The sequence below is a fragment of the Agelaius phoeniceus genome, chromosome 2, assembly GCF_051311805.1.
Source record: "Agelaius phoeniceus isolate bAgePho1 chromosome 2, bAgePho1.hap1, whole genome shotgun sequence".
NCBI classification, from domain to species: domain Eukaryota; kingdom Metazoa; phylum Chordata; class Aves; order Passeriformes; family Icteridae; genus Agelaius; species Agelaius phoeniceus.
The window spans coordinates 23981849-24003148 of record NC_135266.1 but is presented as its reverse complement, the minus strand read 5'-3'; the positions used below and the strand labels follow the sequence as shown (position 1 = coordinate 24003148).

General features: G+C 40.8%; 1 protein-coding gene across 1 annotated transcript; it reads right to left on the bottom strand.

Moving 5' to 3' along the window:
* Nucleotides 1-1779: 1779 nt before the first annotated feature.
* Nucleotides 1780-21083, bottom strand: MXRA5 (matrix remodeling associated 5). Its single transcript, XM_054628253.2, has 7 exons — nt 20526-21083; nt 18156-18374; nt 15739-15868; nt 15014-15404; nt 7525-12501; nt 5986-6886; nt 1780-4454 (listed from the first exon to the last, which is right to left on the bottom strand). The coding sequence occupies exons 1-7, from the start codon at nt 20708-20710 to the stop codon at nt 2543-2545; spliced, it is 8715 nt and encodes a 2904-aa protein (XP_054484228.2). The 5' UTR covers nt 20711-21083; the 3' UTR covers nt 1780-2542.
* Between the last annotated feature and the right edge of the window lie 217 nt (nt 21084-21300).

Sequence of the window (21300 nt, the reverse complement as noted above, 5' to 3'; positions counted from 1 at the left end):
CAAGATGGGTATCCTGGACAACAGGCATATCAGCACAGAAAGAGTATGACAGATACAACATATGGCCCAACACTGCTTGAGTGTAAAAAGCATTCATTTGATATTTTTAAGTTGTGGTTACATTTATTTTGGAAGAAAATTATATGTTATAGATCTCTTATTGGGAGCATATTTTCATAAAAGGGGTGAAGGCAAAAATAATGGAAATTATAACACATTAAAAAAATGTTAAATCCCCTTTTGAAGGAATTTTGCAAGCATGCAAGTTTTGACTTAAGAAAATGTCTAGAGCCAAATCTTTCATATCTTAGCCTCCAAAACTTCCATTGGCAGCTGTAAAAATTCTGAACTGAGGAATAAAACATGATCTGATGCTTTGTTTGATCCTGAAAGATCAAATGTTTGAATTTGGGTTTGGATTCTGTTTTCTTCTCTTAACATAAAAAGAAATCTACTTAATAGAAATATGCAGAAGTAATTCAGCACCCAAGAATATCTCTAAATTCCCATAACTGTTAAGTGAAGGCTAGACAAATGATTGAAAGTGCTTGACTCCTACTAGAATGCCAAATGCTGACTTCAGACTCTTTTACAAGATGTATTATTAAATACTGTATGACTGTTTTCCAAATTGGAAAACTACTATAAAGTTAAAAGTAAAGGATCTAAAGATGTATCTGATATGTTCAAGGAAAATAGCCAGATTAGAAAGTACCACATGGGCAACCTAATTAAAAATCTTAAATGCTTCTTTTCTTTCTTCATTAACTATTCTCACAAGCAGCTACATCCCTGCCAGGTATTTAGGGACATGCTTCCCCTTGAGCACTACTTGGTGATTTAAGGCCCAAGGGTTTAAACCATAAAAAAGAAACTACGACATAATTAAGTGCCATTTACGTAGGCAACATATCCACAACTTTAATAAAGCTGTGTACAAACCACAGATTTTTAACCGGCACTGACTTTTTTAAAAATAAGTTCTATAAAATATTCTATAATACAAATTGTACCCCTTGTATCTTCAGTAATGCACATTTCATTTAGTTCTATATTCTTGTTCTAATAAAATACCTTTTACTTTAAGTAGCTCAGTTCTGTTTGCCGTTATGATAAGTATATATTTTGCAACAGCTTACTATTTTCTAAACTGGATAAACTTGTGGGGCAGGAAATCTTTGATTTCAGCTTTTGCAAAATGTAAATATTAGCAAAACACTTTACATTACTGACATGTTTTGATCAACAGAGAAAATAAAAATAAAGCTTTTATTCTAACCATATTCTAAAATATGAGCAAAAGTTTTATGAGCAAGCAGAACTTTAAGAATTCAGGAATATCTGACAGAAGCCACATGTTTAAAGGTAAGTTAACATTTCCAAAATTCTGATTGTTATACTTTGTTGAAACATGGGGATATTCAGCACCTTGTAGCAAATATTACTAAAGCACAAGATAAATCTTCAGAAAATTATGGATATTATCCAGTAAACAATCCTTGACTTCAGAAAAAGTATTACCATTGGAAATATATGCTGAAATATTCATAAATTTCTATTAATAAATGACTTTTAAAAAGATAAACAATTATATTAATTTGTCTTCCCTAAAATACCTATAAATGAATCAAATAGAAATTGGGTCAAATACAAGTACATATAACACTACATTACTTCAGGGTTTTTGACCTAACTCCATACTCCCACTGCTTGGAGTTCCTTATTTTCTGAAAAAAAAAAAAAAAAAAGAAAAAGAAAAAGAAAAAGAAAACCAATGAATACATTCTTTGGAAAATATTTTATTTTTTTATTATAAAATGTACAGTATATTGACCTTAATATTATAAAACACTGTACTGTATCAGAGTCTTGTAAAGACCAATAATTTATAAAATGAGACCAATTTCATTGTTACTCTTTCTAGTCTCATAGTCAGATTAAAAAATATATATAAAATAGATAATGAATTAATTGACCATAGCATCCTTAGTAGCTGGCAAATGTATGTTCATATGTTAAGGCAACTAATCTCTGCATGTATTTTTATTAAAATAGATCACTCTTATTTGCTAATTTAGTCTTTGATTCTGAAGAGCTGATAGAAGCATGAACAGAAAGGTTAATAATCATATTCTATAAGCCTAGATTATGAAAAGGCGCTGCAGGGTATAAAGAAAATTATGTTTTACTAAAGTACTTCTATCACTGCAGCTCACTTATGAACAGTTAATACTTCTTTGGTACTTTTAAGGTGCTTGTTAGAACAAGAAATAGCTTTGGACTATTGACAATAGAGTACTTTAGGTCTCAGATGCTATTGGATAGCATGAAAAACATTACACTGTCTTAACAATTTTAAGACCTTTTACAACATGTTAGTCTTCTCAGTTCCAGACTTACTACCATACTGAGTACAAAAGAAATGCAGATTAATTCCTTTTTCTTCTCTTGTTAGCCATTGTTGCAAGCAGTACTCTCCTCATTGCACTCGTTTGGCAGTGACTTGAACACAAGTATCCAGTCAAAGGCACTTGTTTTAATGTTAGAATATGTGTATGTAGGTTGTTTTAGAATCACTGCCTAGTATATTTTTAGCAGTGCATTTATAGAAGCCTGCATCCCTTTGAGTGGACTGCTGGATGACTAATGACCCCTGAGGATGGAGGAATTTGTTTCCATACAGACGGGATTGAGCTCCTGATGTCAGATGTGATTTATCTGGAAGCTCCCATGTTATTTCTGCTTTAGGAATCCCAATGGCCATGCAGTTCAGTTTAACTGAATTTCCAGGTCTGGCATAAATGACAGGTGCTGGCTCACTGGTGATCCGAGGAGGATAGGCAATGACAATGACAGGCACAGTCATAACAGAAGTGCCATACTCTGTTGACACTTTGCACAGGTAAGTGCCCCTGTCAAATACAGAAGCCTCACGCACTGTCAATGAGCCATTCTCCATCAGGGAAAAGCGACCCACGGCCTGGGGGGCATCCATAACCATACCATTGGGCAGTGTCCAAGAGATCTGCGCCCGCTGGTTTGCCTGGGTGATGCAGTGAAGCTGCAGAGTTTCTCCATTGATGATGCTCACCAGGTTGTTGTACTGGTTGCTAATTTCTGGCCTGAGTCCTACCTTCAGGAAGACTACTCGTTCCACATACCCTCCTGGGTTTCTGGCTGTACAGCGGTAGGTGCCAGCATCCCCAGCAGATAAGCTGCTGATGTGTAAGATCCCATCCCTCTTATGGTAAAATCTGTGCAGGCGACTGCCACTGAGCACTTCAGAGCCATTGGGAAGGATCCAGCTCGTGCTGGGTTTGGGATTCCCCTGGACTGAGCAGTTCAGATTGATGCTGTGCCCAGCAATGGCAGTGATCCTTTCACTGACAGGGTCTCTGAAGGAGGGTTTCTCCAAATGGTCTGTGATGAGGAGCTGCACAAGCAGTCTCGCTTCCCCACCTTCGTTGCGCCCAATGCACACGAGCTGCACGGCGTCTGTCTGCCTCACCCCCCTGATGTCCAACGTTCCATTGCGATGCACAGTGATCCTGTTCCCATAGTAGGGGGCCGGCAAGATTACTCCTTCTGGAAAAGCCCACAGGACACGAGGAGCAGGGATGCCCTCAGCTTTGCAGTCAATAAGTTTCCGGCTGTCTCTGGTGGCTGTCTCCCGCACAGATGTTATCGCACTGAGATGACCATTGATTCTGGGAGGCTGAACGTCAACATGGATCCAGACTATCTTCCGATCTTCTCCAGCACTGTTCCGTGCTACACAAGTATAGTTACCACTGTCAGACCTTTGGGCCTTTTGGATGAGGAGGGTGCCATCTCTGTATATCTGGTACTTGTCAGACAGGGCAGGAATAGGCCTGTTGGTTGGGGAAAGCCAGGTCACCTTGGGAGTGGGTTCTCCTTTGGCTTCACATGCGACTGTGACAACATCGCCATAAGGTACGTTAATAGTGATGAATGTTTTGTTCCTGATGGTTGCAGGCTCTGCCACCACTTTGACCCGCACTTTCATTTCATCCTTCCCAATCTGGTTTTCAGCATAGCAGGTGTAGTCCCCTTCCTCTCTCAGTCCAACATCATTGAAATACAGGGTTCCATTATCAAAGACCACATATCGCTTTGTCCGGCTGCCGCTGTCATCCGACTGCATGAAAGTATTGATCATGCTGCCATCTGGAAGACCCCAGGAGATCTCTGGGTTTGGCAGACCTGTGGCTACACAATCAACTTTCAGGTCCCCTCCATACTTGACCTTGTGGTTATTCTCATTCTTATGTTCTATTTTTGCTGGTTTCATCATCACATTCACTTTGAGGACCACATAGTCATCCCCTATCTTATTGCGGGCCACACACAAGTAATCTCCTGCATCTTTGTCTGTAACTGAATGAACAACCAAAGTCCCGTTGCTGAATACTTTGATTCTAGTCTCCAAAGTGCTGTAAGGAAAGAAAAAAGAACCTAACATCAGCTACAAAATCACATTTTGGGTATAAACTACTGAGAAAAATCTGTGGGAGAATAACAACTCAACAGTATCAAAAGAAAACAAAAAAGAATAGGAGAGGAAAATTGCTACTGTTAAATAATTAGATGGTCACAAATTTCCAGGATATTCACCACCAAAAAGCAAATGGAAAAAAATAATTCTACTCACTTGTAACCAAGTAATTTTATTGTGTTTAATGACTTTAATGCTGTTTTTGACCACTAAATAACAAATTATGGTGGTTTTGACTCTTCTGACTACTTGTACATTATTTTATAACAGTGAAATATGAGACCCCTGAATTATATAATCCACATGAGCCTATATGGACCATAATGGAGTCTGGTACCTTGGTCTTCAGCTGAAAACAAATCAAGATGAGGAACTTCCTCTGGCATTGGGTATAAATATTAAACCTTTAGAAAAGTCACAAAGAAGCTAAATGTTGCTAAGCTTTCCTTTTTTCAAGGAAAAAAAAATCCAGTATGCTAAAAAAGCTATTATTCCTTTCCACTTCACTATGGAATTGGTGTATAGTGATCAAAACCAACTTCCTCAGTAGCCAGTTTTCTTCCCAAAGTAGATCTCTAGTATTTGAAAAGCAGCCCACATAAAGATCATGAGGGAAAATTAAAAAGAAACACAGTATTTTTTTGTTACCACTATGAGGCATAAAATGCAATCTGGATTTTGTGCTATATATTTTGTGATATACAGGTTACCTAAGTATATTTTTTGTCAATATAAAAAAAATTATGACTATCTTCAGCTGTGAAGAAAGTTGTTCCTAATTATCCATTTTAATTACAGTGCATTTCTCATCTCTTTCTAGTGCTCTAAGGTGAGTTACGAATAATTTATAGCACAGAAATTTGTTTTCAACCAAGTGTTAGGACAGTTATTGTAGAAGTGATATTTTACTTGATATTGCAAACATTGGAAAACATATTGTTTTAGGCATTTACATACAACCAGGTTTGCACAGACCTTATTTTGCAGTAACTTTTGTTTATACATGACGTTTAAATTATTGTGTTTGTTTAAGTAATTATAAGTTGATTTATTTGCCCTGTATTTACTGTGTGTAATAATTTGCCTAAGAGGTAAAATTCAACGATCCCTTTTCTGCAGGAGAAAAGCAGGGACCTGTGCAATATTATTCAGAGTAAGCACATTGGAACAAGCAGTACACAAGCTGTATATCTGGACTTTTTGCTACATTTACAAGTGGCTGTAAAAGACAAAAGTAGCAGCTTATCCTAAAATCTTGAAGCTAACTTTTCAAGAATAATACTGCTTTCAAGAAAATTATGCTAAAATATGACTTAAATTTTTTGATATAATTTGAAATTCCTTCTTAAGGATTGGGAGGATCATTCAAAACCTGCAGAAGTCAGGAACAAAACCTGTGAGTGGGCTTTTCTCTAAGTTCATCCAAACTGCAATTTACCTGCAACACCCCCAACAGTTGATTCCCTTACCTGTGAAGGGAATCAATCATCCTTTTGGAAGGCAACCTCCATAATATCCGAGGCCAAGGGTCACCAGAAGCACTACAGTCCAAATGCAGGATGCCACCGTATGTTACATCTGTTCTCTGAGGAGAGCTCCCAGTGATCCTAGCATTAGACGTGTGCTTCTTCACATGGAGTTGAACTGTTCTCCTGGCTGCTCCCACCATGTTAGCAGCAATGCACTCGTAGGTCCCACTGTCCTTGGGGGAGACGTTGCGAATGTAAAGAGTCCCATTAGGAAAAACAAATAAATTCCCATTGACAAACTGAGAAGGTCGGATTTGGGTGCCATCGAAGACCACCCAGCGAATGTTAGGAGCAGGTGCTGCTTTGGCAGTGCAGTGGATGTTAATACTGCTACCAAGGGGCAGGGAAATGTTCTCTTGCTTTTCCTGCTGGATGATGGGGGGTAAGGCTGCAATGTGCAGCCTCACTGCAATGCTGTCAGCTCCTGCAGCATTGCTTGCTACACATTTGTAAACTCCTCGGTCTGAAAAAGTTGCTTGCTTGATAGACAAGGTTCGGTTTTCATGAAGCATTATCCTGCTTTCTGTGGTTGTGACTGCCTGCAAAATCTTCCTATCTGGGAAAATCCATGAAATTAATGGGCTTGGAGTCCCGCTAGCCTGACACTCCATTGCTATGGTATCTCCAAAGTATACCGTGACATCTCGATAGCGGGAAAGTAAAATTTTGGGCTGGTGGGCTACAATTGTGAGCATAACCATCATTTTATCTTCACCATGCACGTTCTGAGCTGTGCATAAATACTGTCCACGATCCTGAAGCTGAGCATTTCGGATAAGGAGAGTACCATTTTTCCAGACTTCAAACCTTTGTAACTTGCTGTTGGCTGTCATTAGAGCTCCTGTGAAAGTGAGAGGAAAAAAAGAAAGATAAAGTCAAAGTGTTTAAAATGTACATTATTGCAATAAAGAAGTCTTAAGTGAGATTTTAGGTTTACTCAACACCAATTACAACTTTGGAGGGCCTACATGACACCTTCTGACTCTATCCATAGCACAAATTAGTCTTAGTTTCTATGGCAGAACTAACCACTATCTTGCAAACACGGACAGCAAGGAAATTTTTGAAGGCCTTGTTTTAGGATCCCTCTTAAATCTTTATGTAACTTTTCTGTTCCTTTTGCATATGGAGATGATACACACATCAATATTTAAGGTAGCAATGTTAACAAACCCATACTCAAAAGTATTGCTGTAATAAATTCTAACTGCTATGAATAAGCAGAGTTGGCTGCTTTTCACAGCCAAAAACTATTCTTCAAAAATGAACTCATTAAATGGTAGAGGTTTTCTTTTACTACAAGAAACACTGCAAATCTATTATTACTTGTAATGATTAGTTGCAATTAATCATTTTCTCTACAGTGATTATAAGTGACAGGAAGCATTTTTCAGTATTTTGAAGTATTCCTGTAATCATGTTGCACTTCTGTGCAATACCCCTACAGACCATACAGAAGAAATTTTTTATCTGTCTTACCTGTAGAGACTTTTGTCCAAGTAATAAAAGGCTTAGGTTCCCCAACTGCATCACAAGGGATAAAAGCATCCATTTCAGCAAGGATGGATATGGTCTGAGATGCTTTTGTGATAATTTTAGGTCTTTCTCCATGTACTCTAAAATTAGTGGAAGACTGAATTACAGTTGAATTGCGTGGCATAATGCCTCCCATGTAAGGAACAGATGGAAATTTTTGATGACGAAAATGGACATTTTTAAAAGGATGAACTGTAGTGCTTATTTGTGGTTTTGTGCGCTGAAAGGCTGGAGGGGTGATCTTTAAAATCACCCGTGGTGATGTGGTCGTTGTGGCATGTGGCATTGGAGGCACTGGAATAGCTGTAGCTTTCTGCACTGTAATCCCAGTAGGTAAGACCTGAGCAACCTTCTTCTCATTTGTGTCTTTTGGCACTGGTTGACTAGGAACATCTGGTTTAGGATGCATACTTAAGTTAGGGAATATCCTTGTTCTGTTGAAAACGAATGGTATTCTGGAACTGGGGTAATAGGGGATCCCTTGACTTGGTAGTCTCCCAGCTGTGCCTCTGTTATCTGGAATATGGTTATTTCCAAAAAATCTTGAATTAAAATTGTATCTGTTCTGACCCTGATTACTGAACTTGCTTTCGGTTAATGGATTTGTTTTGTGAAATGGAGAGGCTTGTGTTGGGGCAGTTGATTCTCTCTGGGAAGCAGAAGTTTTCCTGTCCTGGATGGTATGTGCTGCATAGGCTGTTATCTCTGGTTTGTTTGTGTAGTGAAGAGGTTGATGTGTTATAAAATAGCGAAGAGGGCCCTGTGTTACAGGAAGCTTCATTGTGCCTCTTACTGGAATGTGCTTTGGAGGCACAACAGGTAGTCTTTGGTTTATGCTTGGTATCATTCCAGCAGGTGGATGGGGAAGACTTGGATTTAGCAGTAAACTGTTGTTTGACTTGCTACTATACAACTCATTGAATTGCTGCTCTTTGGACTGTATGCTAATCCTGTTCTGGTTAGAGGAAGGAGTAGGGTGAACATTCTGTTTTGAGGTCATCATTGTTTTGTCACTACCTGCTCCAACTTGTTTTGCTTCTGGGAACCTTTCTTGGTTAAAGGCATTACTCTCCTTGGCTGTATAATGAAAAGAAGAATGGGAAGTGCTTGAAATGGAAGGGGGAAGAGTGACAAGTTTTGTAAATGGAATAAAAGCAGTGGATGTAGTAGGAGGCTTTTCAGTCGTCTGTGAATGATAAAACACACGTAACATAGATTCATTTCTGTCCAAGGAAGATGGCACTGTCCCAGCCTGGGAAGTAACAGATTTCTTTGTCTCTCTAACTGGAAAAGTCTGAGTTTCTGCAGTGCTGAAAGAGGAGGATAAAGTAATTATCTCATACTGCTGAGGTGGCTCAGCTTTTGCTGGTGTTTCTACAAATACTGTGGGCTTCCATGGCTCCTTTGAAACTGAGAGGTCTTTAAAAACTTCGACTGTGCCAACAGGAATACTTAAGTCACTCATAGTGGGATATGCCACCTGGAATGTTCCAGCAGTTGTTTCATTAACCACAACTTCTAAGTCAAATAGGTTAGGCTCTTCTTGAGATTTTGGTTTTGTTGATAGTATTGAGTATTGAGTATTTCTATATGGAGGAGAAGTTGTGGTCCTTGATTGTTCTGCCGTATGATCCACAGTTTTAGAATCTGCTTTCATGTCCTTCTCCGCAGTGACATTGTCTAATGAGTGGTATGCTGGCACTTCACTTTGCTCTGGTTTCAGAGATACACTTGATTCTTTCGTGGGAAGCACATCATGTACAGCATATGATGATAAAACTGTGATGGGCTCAGTCACTGGAAATTCCAAGGTTTCAGGGTTAGTAGGGTGTGGCACATGTTTGGCTCCAGGTGGAGAAGCAGTAGGCCCAAAAGAGAAAGTTGTGATCACATCTCTGATTTTTGTAATTTTCTCTGTGACACCTGAATCAGGAATTAAGGAAGGAGTGGATTCCATATGCTCCTCTTTCCTAGCCTGTATTTTGGTGTTTTTAAGATCAGGACTTTTAGGAGTTGCAGCAGAAATTTTGGTAAAAGCTTCAATTTCAGGTGTCCTTGGAATTATAGGCATTGCCTCTGTGGTTAAAACAGGACGGGGCAAAGGCTTTGGTCTTTGTCGGATTCTGTTTGGCCTTCTCCTTCTCCCATAAGGCCTTTTTCTACCATGCTGAGTAATAAGTGGAGGCATAGTCTTTCTATATGGAGTTGTTGTGGTGGCCACAGTGGTCAATCTAATCATGGAGGAAGCCGTTTCTAACTCCTCTGCTGTTCTATGAGGAGCATTAGCACTATGCAAAATGAATATGGGATTTTGTTTTGGAATAGCCAAGTTTCTATGTTCCTCTGTCTGAGAATTGTCTGCATAACTGCTGGGTATGCTTTCTTGAGTCACTGTATTCCTCTGAGTTTCACGTTCTTCTTCACTCTGAACCCTAATGGGGGTGACAGCTAGAAAACTGTTACTTAAGTCTGCCACTTTTGTATGACTTGTAGATATTTTTTTGCGCTGGTACCTTGCATCATTGCTCTTTTCTCTAATAAATGGAAAAGTAGATGAAGGAGCAGTGGTAGTGCCTACAGAATCTGTTGGGATGATCTCAACAAACTGAGAAGGTGCCGAAGTTACAGTGTCAACACTAATTGGGCCCCCTTCATTTAACTTCAAGCTTTCCTCCAAGGTGCTATGAAGATCCACAGTCTGAGACTCAGCAAGGAGAGTAGCATCAAGTGGTAGCTCAGCAAAAGCAGAATTTTCTTCAGATATAGAAGATACAGTTTTATCTACATTTTCCACTGTGAATAAACTGCTCTGAACATTAGGAAAGTTTGTCACAATTTTTTTGGCTAGAGGTTCTTCAGTAAGAGCAATTGAATCATCTGTCCTGACATCAAGATGCTGCTCCTCTTGCGGTTGTGGAGTTGGAGAGACAGGAGTCAAATATGGACCTGACAAAGCAATTTCTACAGTGTCCATACTTGCAGGTGTTTCTAAAGCCCTGTGATTGGAGAATGGTTCAGTTTCTGACCTTATTAACACAGGCTGGACTGAAAACACTTCTGTGTTCTGTGAAGCAGTGACTGAGAATTGCTCGTCTTCACCCACAGGTGATGCATCAGCAGAGGAATCCACCACATCAGCTCCTGTCTCTGAAGACGGAGGGCTGGCTAAGGGATAAGGGGCAGGAGTAGTTTCCTGCAGGACTGATGGCAGTGAAGTTGTTGCAGAGACAGTTGTAGCTGTCGTTCTAGGAAGATTCTTCCCACGGACCTTTGCCAAAATGTCAGCCCAGTGCTGCGGATTAATCTGTTTGCTTGCCACATTGATTCTCCTTCGAGATTCAAATACTCTCCGGCCTTCTGCAACATTGCTGTCTTGGGTTCCATCAGTACTTTTCCAGATTTTCATTTTCCTTCTGCCCTTCTTCCCCTTTTTAATTTGAGCTTCTGGAACTTGGTCACTTTTTTGTTTAAAAGGTATTTCCCAGTCTTTTAGGCGGTTCTTTCTTTGTGGGAACTCCTCCACCCCTCCTGCCCCTGATCCCTCTTCATCATCTATGACCCGCCCTCTTGTTTTTGACAAACCTTTTGAGCCTGGGCGCTTCTTTAGTTTGATTCGTTTAAATGACCTGTCAGACACCATTTTATTTACTGTGACCCTTACAATAATCTGATCTGATCCCTGCTGATTGACAGCCACACATCTGTAATGGCCACTATCAGTGACATGGCTCCTTGGAATAAGCAAAGTACCATTGGGCAGCATATAGCCTTTTGAAGAGTTTGATAAATCATTGAGTACCTGACTGTTTGGAAGAATCCAGCTCAACTGTGGATCTGGGATGGCAATTGCATTGCATGGCAAAGCTATTGGATCTCCAACATTTTTTTCAACTCTCACTACATCTGAATCAGCTAGCTGAATAGCTGCAGGCTGCACAGCAAGTCTGTAAGGCATTATGTCCACATCATCTCTCACTTGGGCAATGCAGTGGTACACACCTCCATCAGTGTAACTCACTGCTTTGATTATTAGTTGGCCACTATTGAGAATGGAAAACCTACTGTCTTTGTCATTAAAAGGTGCCTGCAGTTTAGTTCCATCTGGAAAAAGCCACTGAATGGAGGGACTCTCAGAAGCTTTCACACTGCAGCTCAGCTGACACTCTGACCCTTCCACCACACTCTGTACTGTCCTCGTGCTCTGATTTTGCTCTATCATTACCCAGTTTCTCTGCTGCCTGGTGGTTTTGGTATGAATTGTCTGAGAAAACACAGTAAAAAAAGATAGCACCACTTTTTTCCCTGTACTCTCACGCCTGTTTAATTGGATATTTATAAGAGGCTGCATCACCCAGGAAGGCTCAGCAAGTATTTGAGCTTTTACACCTGTGTAGTAAAGAGCATCATAATCTGAGCCTTGCCTGTACTGATAGATTATTTTAGGCTCTTTTCTGAGCATAAGTTCCCTCTCTAATTTAACAGGTACTTCACTGTAGTAAGCTATAAGCTTCCATAGTTTTTCATAGTTTTCTCGATTCATTGGACATTCAAAATCCAGTGCAATTGTGGCATTTATATCTATCTCCTGAGTCTGGATTTGATTCCACTGAATTTTGGTAGAACCTGTTGGTTTTTTGATTTCACAGTTCAGGTGGACTATATTGCCATGCTCATCAGTCATATTTAGAGTAATGTTCCATGGCGAGGCCTGAAGTTCTTCCAGAGGGAGTTCGTAACTGTCACCATCTTCCTCATTTTGAGTGCTGCTATTTTGCCTCAGTGAGGACTGAATTACAGGCTTCCTACAGGAAATATCTTCCAAGTTTTGAATATCTTCTTTCTGCAGTTGTTTTGGGCTGCTACACTTAGCACACAGCTGCCCCCCTTCATAGGCTTTGTCCTTTTTGCATTTTAAAACACCTGAAAAAATAAAAAAGGAAGAAAGAAAATAAAAGGGAAAACAAGACATAAATAAGCTGAAAAACTGTTCTAGTTAGACAACTCTCAGAAATATGAAATAAAATTCATGAGGATTGCGTTATGATTATAAGGCAAGACTTATAGAATGGCACCTCTTTGTTTTACAGCTGAATGGGCACCCAATTCTCAATCTGACCATGATTTCTTTGCATAGAAACCAAAGTGTGCAGGGCAACATTTAAATCAGCAACAAATTACTCTCTGTGTCAAAAAGTCTGCATTTGTAGTGACAGCCTAACTTGTGGATCTAATATGAAGAGGCGTGGGATCTTTCAGCTTTCAAAAATAGAGCATTTACCAGAGAAATGCTGGACTTCCTCATTAAATAATCCAGGAAGCTTTTTATTATTTCTCTATTGATGAACAGCATTGGCAGTACATAAAATTGCCAATGCTGTTCTTTTTTTTTTACTGTAGCTACCAAAACAGACTGACTAGTTCTTGCACTTACAAGCTATTTATCAGCAGGAAAAAAATAAAGTGCCACTTCTTCCCTGACCTCTGAAACAACTGCAAACTTTGTAATAATATAAAAAAGATAAAACAGAGAAGGAGAGCTAGACCAGGAAATTACAGTCTTGACTCCTCTCTTCTGTCAATGCAGACTCTTGTCTGCCAAGTAACAATCATATATTTATCACATTGTTCTGCTCACTCACATGTCAAATGTACCTTAGGTATTCAGTTTGAAACCATATAGTAAATAAAATGTATTACAGTTATTCTAGGAATAAGTATCATCCTGAAGAATGAGAGATCTTTGAAAGAATGAACAATATACCAGTGGGTTATAAGGCAAAATGTCAGGAGAAAGGGAAATACACAGCCAATTTTCATACCATTATTTTAATGGAAAATATGTGCTTTGCTAATCTGAAAAATCAATTTTCTGGAAAAGGTGTTAAAAATTAAATAAATATATATATATATATATATATATATATATATGCAGTTTGTCACTTGCAGATTCAAACCGGATGTTTCAAAGGTAAGGAAAAACTGGCCCACAATCAACTTGGCAGTGGCTACACTAGTCTGAAGAAATTTAATAACTCTTTCAGACAGAATTCCCAAAGAAGTAAATGTTATAGCAGACACAGATACAAATCTGTCATACATGAAAATGGCATGGATAAATTATTCCTCCCTCCAAAAATCACTACTGTTTTAGCATACAGAGGTAACCTAACTGAATAAAAATACTAGCAAGTCAACACTGCACTAAGGAAGGAATGTTCAGCTAATATATCATTATTATAACTTACAGTAAAACTTAAGTACATCCATTAGACATACACACACAATTTGAATCAAGAACAGAATGTAACAATATTAAAATGTAAGCTAGTGAAATACAGTATTACAGTCAGATGACTCAAATATCTGTTTAGTCAGGAAGACTTATATTACTTATTTAAGCATCACACATTCCTAAAAAGCACTGTCCTACAGTCAAGTGCAAAATTGCAATGAATTATGTATTCTAAGATTACAAGACCCACCATCATTCACCATACGTGCTCCAAAATAATTACATAAACCTTGGGACTCCATCACTTATTTGAGACATCTTCAGTTACAATTAAATGCCAATCCCCTTTTAATAATTTTGCAGAAGCTTTGGTGTGACACCAGCTCTTCTGCCGCACTGAGATACCCAAACTGAAAACTGACACTCAAACCCCTCCTCATTTAGTGTATTCCTGATACAGAAGCATTATGAAGCTCTCTTTTTTGCTTCTGCACACAATCAGAAGCATTCCAGCCTAGACATTGTGATACTTTTCTCATCTCTAAGACTGAACAAAGATAGACAAGCTATTTTATGAAAAAAAAATACATGGTTGAAAATAAATACATTGTATGCACGTGAAAATACTTAATATATATTTGCTCCATTATAAAAGGAAGTTGTGGTCAATGAAGAAACACAGATGGACATGAAGAATGCATATTACAGCATTAATGTTAATAGATTCAAAATTAGAGGGCTTAATCAGGAATTTGGTAACCTGATTTCCTTCCTTCCTTGGACAAACAAGTTCAAATCCAATGTTACCACCTTCCATGAGAGGATACACTCAGCAGCTTTGTTGGCTGAGGACAATTGGCAGCCCTTACCAAAGGTACACTGCTGTGCAAAAAAATGCAGTAAAAAGTTATAACCTCTTTCCAGTTATAAACTTCACTACCACTTCCAACATCCCAAATGTAATGGCTAATTTCTTTGCTGTTAAATACATATTTTTATCTAATGAAAGAAAACTGCTTGCTTTTTACAGTGTTTTTCAAACACACACATTTATAGAACAGTAACATGATTTAATACTGCACTTATACATCATGTAGGTAATAACACTTAGGAAATAACAAAACCATCAACACACAGAACAGGAAGAAAAAAAAAATCAACATTAGGAGTTCAATAAACATTGGTAGCCTATGCTCCTACCTCCAGAAACTTCATTCCATTCAAGGAGCCACTTCAAACTGCAGTCGCAGTCCCATGGATTTCCATGAAGGTAAAGATTTTCCAGCAGTGGCATGCCTTGAAACATCCCAGCAGGCAAGGTCCTAAGAGCATTTTCAGATAAGTAGAGATGTCTTACTGTTGACAATTTGAAGTAATCAAGGACCATAAATGTTGAAAAGGTGTTGGGGTGAAGCTGCTGGAGCAAATTTCCTTCCAGGTGGACAAGTCTTAGAGAGGTTAAACCATTAAAAGCATTTGGATGAATAAACTCAATTCTGTTGTGGTCCATGTGCAGTCTCATTAAGCTTGAAAGTCCTTGAAGAGTTTGGCCAGTTATGGCTTTCAATTTATTGTAACTAATTTTGAAAACCTAAACAAAAACCAAAACAAACATCAATTAAAAAAAAAAGAACCAGATATTATTTTTATTATCTAAATCCAAATAGAATAGCAATCAAGCAATTTTTTCCTCCCATATTCAAATCTTTTGCACCACTTCAAAATGATATGCTGGCCAGAGGTAGAATAAAACTGAGTGTTAGTTGGCATTATCAAGTTAGACGTAGGCATAGTTAATAGGTATCCAATGTATTTTGGGGGAAAATGGTATGTTAATCCTAAAAAGGCACTATAAAGAACATTTAGTTTTATTTTCAATTTTTCATTGAAGTTAGTTTTGAAATTTAGGAAAACATAAGCATTACCTGTAGAGACACAAGATCTTTCAAAGCACCATTAGGAATATTCTGAATATCATTTCCATGTATCATGAGCAATTCCAATTTTGTAAGTCCTGCAAAGGAGTTTTCATATATAGACTGTATACTGTTAAACCTGGGGAAAAAAATCACACATGCAGTTACAATTTATACACTGACTGTCATGGACTGCAAATGTAAAATTAGTATAATCTAACTTTCAGGAAAAACTGGAGGGACTTTAATGCATTGTCAAAAGGCCAGAACTTACTGAAAGACATATACAAGGCCCAAGCATACTTAGCTCATGTTTACACTACGATTTCTTTCAACTCACTTTGTCACACTTTAGCCATAAATTAGGAGTAAAAGTAATAAATAGGCATTTAAGTTCTAATAGTTGTCAGTATATTTTTCCATGCAGCTCAGTTTATAGAATGGAAATAAGTTAATGGCCTGTGGCCAAACCATGATGCTATGGAGCCTGGCAAACTAGACAAGCTGCAGTGCTGCCAAAGCAGCATTTAAAAATAAATACATAGAGATTTGGAGAGTAAACATTAAAAATGGGTTATCTCCCAAACAGCACAAGAAGCAGTAAGTCACATCCTGCTTCACTTACTGCTACAACATGTAATTGGCTACATTAACTAAATACATAAGATCTAGGAATTGACCTTCCAATTCCATCATTTCAGCCTTGAAACTCCTCTTAGATAAGGAATACAGAAAAATCTACTTTTTGAAAATGAATCAGTTTTGCTTTGGACAAGCAAATCAGGCTTCATTTACCAGTTTGGAAGAGTTACATTTGGTGGCCTAGCTCTACATTTGTGTTTTTCATATGTATACAGAAAGTTAAATGTAGTATCTAATCTAGGCATGAAGTCTTAAAACTAAGCATAGAATTTTAGAGATTTTTTCCAATTTCTTGGTATTTTCTAGAAAGCAAGAGAAGACACAGCATGAAATTAACATACTTTGAATATGGAGAAAATACTTTTGGATCTTCACTATGTTATCTATCTGAAGATCCTTAATTTGCTAAAATTTTATAATAGTGTATTAATATTTTTAGTCCTTCTGCAGATCCACTAAGCTTATAGCAGACATCTTATTAAAATTCCTAATTTCAAAATCATTTGAAAAAAAAAATTAACTTGTCTAAATAAAAAATTTTCCTGAATAATTACCGGTTAGAAAAAAAATCTTCACCCTCTAAATGTATAGCACTTAAAACAGTAATATGGTAAAGGTACTCAAAGTGCAACAACAGACAGTTAAGACAGTTTCTTCCTGGGAAAGGACATAACTCAGAAAATGTCATTTGTAGTGATGAAATACAAAGGGAGGAAATGTTTTTTATGCTAACAGTATATCAAACAATGTACTTCACTAAAAAACGAGCCCAAACGCCTTAGTAACTTAGAAGCCTACATCCCATTTTCAAAAGCAATTGAAGGATCTGAGTACATATTTCTTTAATGTAGCTTTACTGGGCACAAGAGCATTTTGAGAATAAAATTAGGCTTTAGGTGGATAAAATGTTGGTGGATAAAAATTTTAACTATAGAGAAGCAAAAAAAACCCCTAACCAATATATTATATATCACTATTGCCAGTCATTGCATGATCAGTTGCAGCTCAGGCTGCAGACCATGAGGTTGTCAGGGTGAGTTCATCATGGGTTGTGGGGCAGCCCTGACACCAAGCAAAGAGGACTACAACTCTTGCACTCTTCCGTGTCACACAATGACCCAACATGGTACTTTTGTGAGATGAAGCCTACCAACAGTCCCTGCTTTCTTGTCTGAAAATCTGACAGATGTGAGTTGGCAATATCCTGGCAAAGGACAGTGAGTTGGAGTCTGAGCAATCTCTTCCCAAAATATGCTTATACGGTGCTTAGTGGCTTAAAAAAAACTGCAACAAAACCACAACCCCAAAGGCCATGGATCAAATCTCTTTCCACTGTATTCATTTAAGATATGCTATATCTCATTGTTCTCCAAAATGCTCCTGGGTTACATCATAGAATTTTACTCCTATTGTGGTTTTGGTTATTTTTTTTTTATTCAGGTATAAAATTCCATATTCTGTAGAAATCTCATAATACATTTAATTAAATATCTTTTTTTATACACTTTAAAAGTCTAAATGTTCTATTTGCCAAAGAAGAACTCACACTGTGGTATAAAGATTTATTTGAAAATAATAGTAACTCTTGTTTGAAAAAAAAAAGCTAAGCTAATTCCTCCATGCCAGCAGCTGTAGTGTTTGAAATACAGCACCAATGGGTAAGTACCCATCTCTGTGATTCTGCTTGGGAAGTACAGAGATCCTGGTTTGCCCCAGCTGCACGAAGCATTCCAGGCTCCCGCACTAAGAGCACAAAACTGTTTGCCCCAAGCTGCCATACGAACCCGAAGTTGATCCTTTCCACGTGTTTGGGGATTCGTGCTGGCACGGCTGCCAGGGAGCGGAAGGTGCAGTGGACCTCGGTGGGGAGGTAGCAGGCGCAGGGCTGGGGGCAGCCCAGGGCACCCTGCGGCAGCCCCAGCCCCAGCAGCAGCAGCACCACGGACAGCGCCCCAGCCGCTGCCCGCTCCCCCATCTTGGCGCCTCCCCTCGCCTGGCAACTCCTGCGTTGTTGGGGGGCAGGGAGGAAGAAAAGAGAGAAGAAATTATTATTTTTTAAAACTTTAATAAATTCTTTATATATTTTAAACCCTTTCTATACCTAGTGATTACCTGCATTGTCTAGAAAGTCTTTAGACAACCAAGGCCAAATTCAGTTGGAAAGCCATTTTCTTTATTCCATGTCATTTTCTGTTTCAGTGTCAATTTTTCCCCCATTACTCGTTTCTACTAAATACCTATTCTAAAAAAGTTATGCTATCTCCCTATGGTAATAAATTTTATAGGCTTATTCTGAACACCAAGAATAATACTCACCTCACAAAAAACCTAGAAAACTTTTAGGGACATATCTAGCTCAAGCAAATTGCCAGGGCTCCCTCTACAGTCAATGAAAGAAAAAAAAAAAAAACAAGCCATAAAGCCATAATCACTTGAAGATTAATAATATCAGTTATGTACCTCATCAGATAAGGAGAAATAGTACAACTGAGGTTCATTAGGTCCCAAATTAGCACACCCACCTCACCTAGCTGCCTAATTTTTAGACAGGCTATTAACTTTTGGTATGGTAAAACGTGGCTCAATTAATCTCATTCATAATAGATATGGGAAATGATTGAGATAGAAAGTGTAAGAAAGAATTGGTCGACCATAGATCTAGACTCTGTCATCCTTTGCCATGGGTTGCTCTGTGATGTTGGATATATTCTAATGCTGCAATCAAAACAAACAGGTATTATGATAGATCAAAAATGATAAAACTAGACAATTTGTTTAAAAGTGTAAGCACAGATCTCAGAGGAAAAGTTTATAGTATGTCTACCAATACTCAAGTTCATATTTTTGGAACTGCATGTCAAAGTCTGAATGGCTACAGCCATGGAGAGTCATTTGAAGAAGCACAGACAAGAAAACACAACTGTTACTGATTTTCAGCACAAGTAATTTCTGCAAATCAAGTCATTTATGTAATGTCTCATTACCAATTAAGCACCCTAACTCTGGACAAGTAGGTTTAAAACACTTCTATTCTTATTCCTACCAATAGAATAATTTGAAAACTTTTCAAATTAAAGTCATACAAGAACACAGTCTGTTATTAGTAACAGACATTTAATATTCCTGCTTTATACAACACTGTGACAATAACAGAATTCACTTGTACCAGGTATAATTAGTTCCATTAGTTATTTGCTTGTAGTATAAAATTCAGATTTTCTCAGATCTGCAAGCAACAAGACACACATTTTTTCCCCAAGATTACCATGTGCAAACTATTACAGTTCAAAGGAGAGGCTCGTTGGGATGAAGAGTTTTCCCAAATATCTGTGGTCAAGCTAATGGGATGTTTAGCATTCTTTACGAGACAAATAGCTAGTAATTTGTTTAAGAATTTTCAGGTGCTGTTTTCCTTACATTCTCCTTAATGAAAATTCCTTCTACAAAACACTCCTACCCATTCAGATTCCTTTTGTCCCTTTCAGGGGATGCTCACTGAGGTGAAGAGGAGGCTGCAGTGCCTCGTGAGGGGCTGGGAAGGGCCGGCGGGCGGGACTCACCGTGCCCTGCCCGTGTCGGACGGAGGCACGGCCGGCCCCGCTCCCCCAGGATGCGCCGGGACCTGCCGCGGCAGCTCGCACCGCGCCGCCCCGCCGCACGGGGGCGCCATCAGCCCCCCCCTCCGCCATTGGCTGCCTCCACCGCCCCGCGCAGCGTGTCGGCCAATGGGCTGCGGCCCCGCCCCGGGAGGCGGGGCGCGGGCGGAGCCCCGAGCGGCGGCGCTGCCCTCACGGCTCCCGGCGGCGGGAGGGCGTGGCCGGTGTTGCGCGGCCCGGGCCGTGCGCCAGCAGCGGCTGGGCGGAGGGGGCTGCGGAGAGCCGTGGGGAGCCGTAGTCCCCCTCGCCTCTGTGTTTCCTTCTGCCGTACCGGAGGACAGATGCTTCCCATTAAGGAAGAATGTCCCCGCCGGACCGGGCGACGGGAGCCCCCGGGCTGTGGGCGAGCGCCGACACACGGCGGTACCGGCTGCGGGACGCCCGACGGCCGCCAGCCCGGCAGCCCAGCCGCTTCCCCGCTCCCGCGCAGTCCTGCCGGGGAACCCCAAAACCCAACCCGACCGCGCTCCGGGAGCGGTGGCGTGCGCCGCTCCTTACCTGCGGCTGGGCGAGGCGCTCTCGGCAGGCGCTGCCCGCCGCTCCCGATGCTCCGGGCGGCTGCGGGCGGACGGCGGCGCGGGGCCGGCGGTCACCTGGACCCCGGCCTCGCCTCCGGCACCGGCTCGCCGAGCCTCATCGCTGCCTGCGGTTGCCCGCCTCGACGCCGACTTAGGACTCCTCATCACCCGTCATCCTGCGGGATCCGCCGCCGCGGCTGGGTCCCCCCGAACGAGCATAAGCGACGCGCGGCAGCCGGGCAGGCACCGCCGGGTGCTGGTTTGTATTGACTGCTATTGTTTCCGAGCGCTCCCCTTCTCCGGGTGCCGCACGACCCCGCCGAAAGTCGGGACGCCTCAAGCGCTCAGCCCCGGCGGGAGCCCAGCGCGTCGCTCCGGGGGCTCCGTGGGCCAGCGGGCGGGCGGGCGATGCGGGCGGCCCCGCGCCGCCGGACGGGCTGCCTGGGCGCGCAGCTCTCCCCGCGGCGGCAGCGTCCCGCCGCCCGCCGCCGCATGGGGACCAGGGATGCGGGTGCCGGGGCGCCGCGCTCCGCCCGCCTCCCCGCGCCGGGCGCTGTGCTGGGGGAGGGCGCGGCGCAGCGGCTCCTCTTGCGGGGTGGGCGGCACCGCCGGGCAGGGGGCGGCTGCGGGCGGGCCCGGGGCGGGGGGTGGCTGAAATAGGCTCCGGAGCCGGCGGACAGGGGTCGCGGCGGTTGTGGTTTCTGAAGTTTACAGAAAGTTTGTCTCTGGGACCTGGGCGCATCCAGCACCGTTGA

Excerpts from the sequence above, each read along its gene's own strand:
- MXRA5 (XM_054628253.2), bottom strand. The coding sequence starts at position 20,710 with ATGAGGAGTCCTAAGTCGGCGTCGAGGCGGGCAACCGCAGGCAGCGAT. Across the intron at positions 18,375-20,525 it reads AGCGCCTCGCCCAGCCGCAG|GAGTTGCCAGGCGAGGGGAG; the intron begins GTAAGGAGCGGC and ends CCAACAACGCAG. Across the intron at positions 4,455-5,985 it reads ATGATTGATTCCCTTCACAG|CACTTTGGAGACTAGAATCA; the intron begins GTAAGGGAATCA and ends CTTTCCTTACAG.